Source organism: Meleagris gallopavo, unplaced genomic scaffold, assembly GCF_000146605.3.
Source record: "Meleagris gallopavo isolate NT-WF06-2002-E0010 breed Aviagen turkey brand Nicholas breeding stock unplaced genomic scaffold, Turkey_5.1 ChrUn_random_7180001930935, whole genome shotgun sequence".
Lineage (NCBI taxonomy): Eukaryota > Metazoa > Chordata > Aves > Galliformes > Phasianidae > Meleagris > Meleagris gallopavo.
In genome coordinates, this window is record NW_011193023.1 from 1 (window position 1) to 1,072 (window position 1,072).

A 1,072-nucleotide genomic window follows, 5' to 3' on the forward strand; every position below is an offset into this window, starting at 1 on the left:
CAGCACAGCGCTGCACGGCCCGAGGAGCTGCCAGCTCCTGGTGGGCCGTGTGCGGGCACTGCAAGGCTCACGGCTCTGCCCGAGCCACGGAGAAACTGCAGCTCACCTTGGAAGTAGCTCTTCTGAATTTCTCCTTCCCTGACAGCTTCTCCAGGAAGTCAAAGAAGAATTTCATTTGGAACGTCAAGCCGTCAATGAGGAGCACGCCGATGTCCTTTAGGACAATGGCAACGTTCTCCCCGTTCTGCAGGCAGCCGGAGAGCAGGGACACGGTGCTCTGGATGCCGGTCCTGAGGGTCTGCCAGCTCAGAGAGGCAGCTGCGGCCGCCTTGCTGTATTTCAGGGGCTCCACCTTCCTATGGACTGAAAAATGCGAGGGACAGAGTTGATGATACGGTTGGGTTTCCACAGGTGCTTCCCTAGAAGTGCTTCTGGTGGACATCAGCCAGAACGGCCCCACGTTTGGACGGGCTCCTCAGAGGGGGAGGTTTGCTTTTGGGAATGGAGGCGGTGGCCCTTCGCCCTGTCCACAAAGCCAGCAACAGTTTAATCCCCCCTCCTACCTGGCAGGGACTCCCTGCGGGGCTTGAGGTGGTGCGTAGCTATGAGGTTTGAGGCCAGGTGAAAGACCGGCCACCGCAGAGTCACGGTCCCATCCTCGGTCCGGACGTCCTTGGAGACGGTGTCAAAGGAGCCGAAGGTGGGAATCCAGACCCCCTGCAAGTGGAAGAGAAAGGAAGGGCGGAAGGGTTATGGGGCGGCTGGAGAAAGTGCCGTAGGGAGTCCAAGGTAGGGACAGAGCTCAGGAGCCCTCTCCCGCTGAAATAGGAGCAACCTGTTGTTTGTTAATCAAATCATTTGTAAGCTTATCACTAGAAAACTGAGATAACAGCAGGGGCCAGTTTCCTACTACAGACATCCGGAAACACCAACAAACATAACGCTTTAAAATATGGAGCCCAGGGCTTATCCAGCTTTAAAGACGGTGCGTAAGGATGACGAACGGATGTACTGCAAAGATCCCAGCTCCCCCCCACTCTGACAAGACAAAGGACGGCTGCCTAACAACAGG

General features: G+C 56.4%; 1 protein-coding gene across 1 annotated transcript; it reads right to left on the reverse strand.

The window, feature by feature from the left end:
* Positions 1-23: 23 nt before the first annotated feature.
* On the reverse strand, positions 24-717 carry LOC109364867 (coiled-coil domain-containing protein 81-like; the record flags this gene model as incomplete). Its single annotated transcript, XM_019611460.1, has 2 exons — positions 24-363; positions 564-717. Coding segments are annotated over 2 exons (450 nt in total), but the record flags the coding sequence as incomplete, so codon positions are not given.
* Positions 718-1,072: the final 355 nt, after the last annotated feature.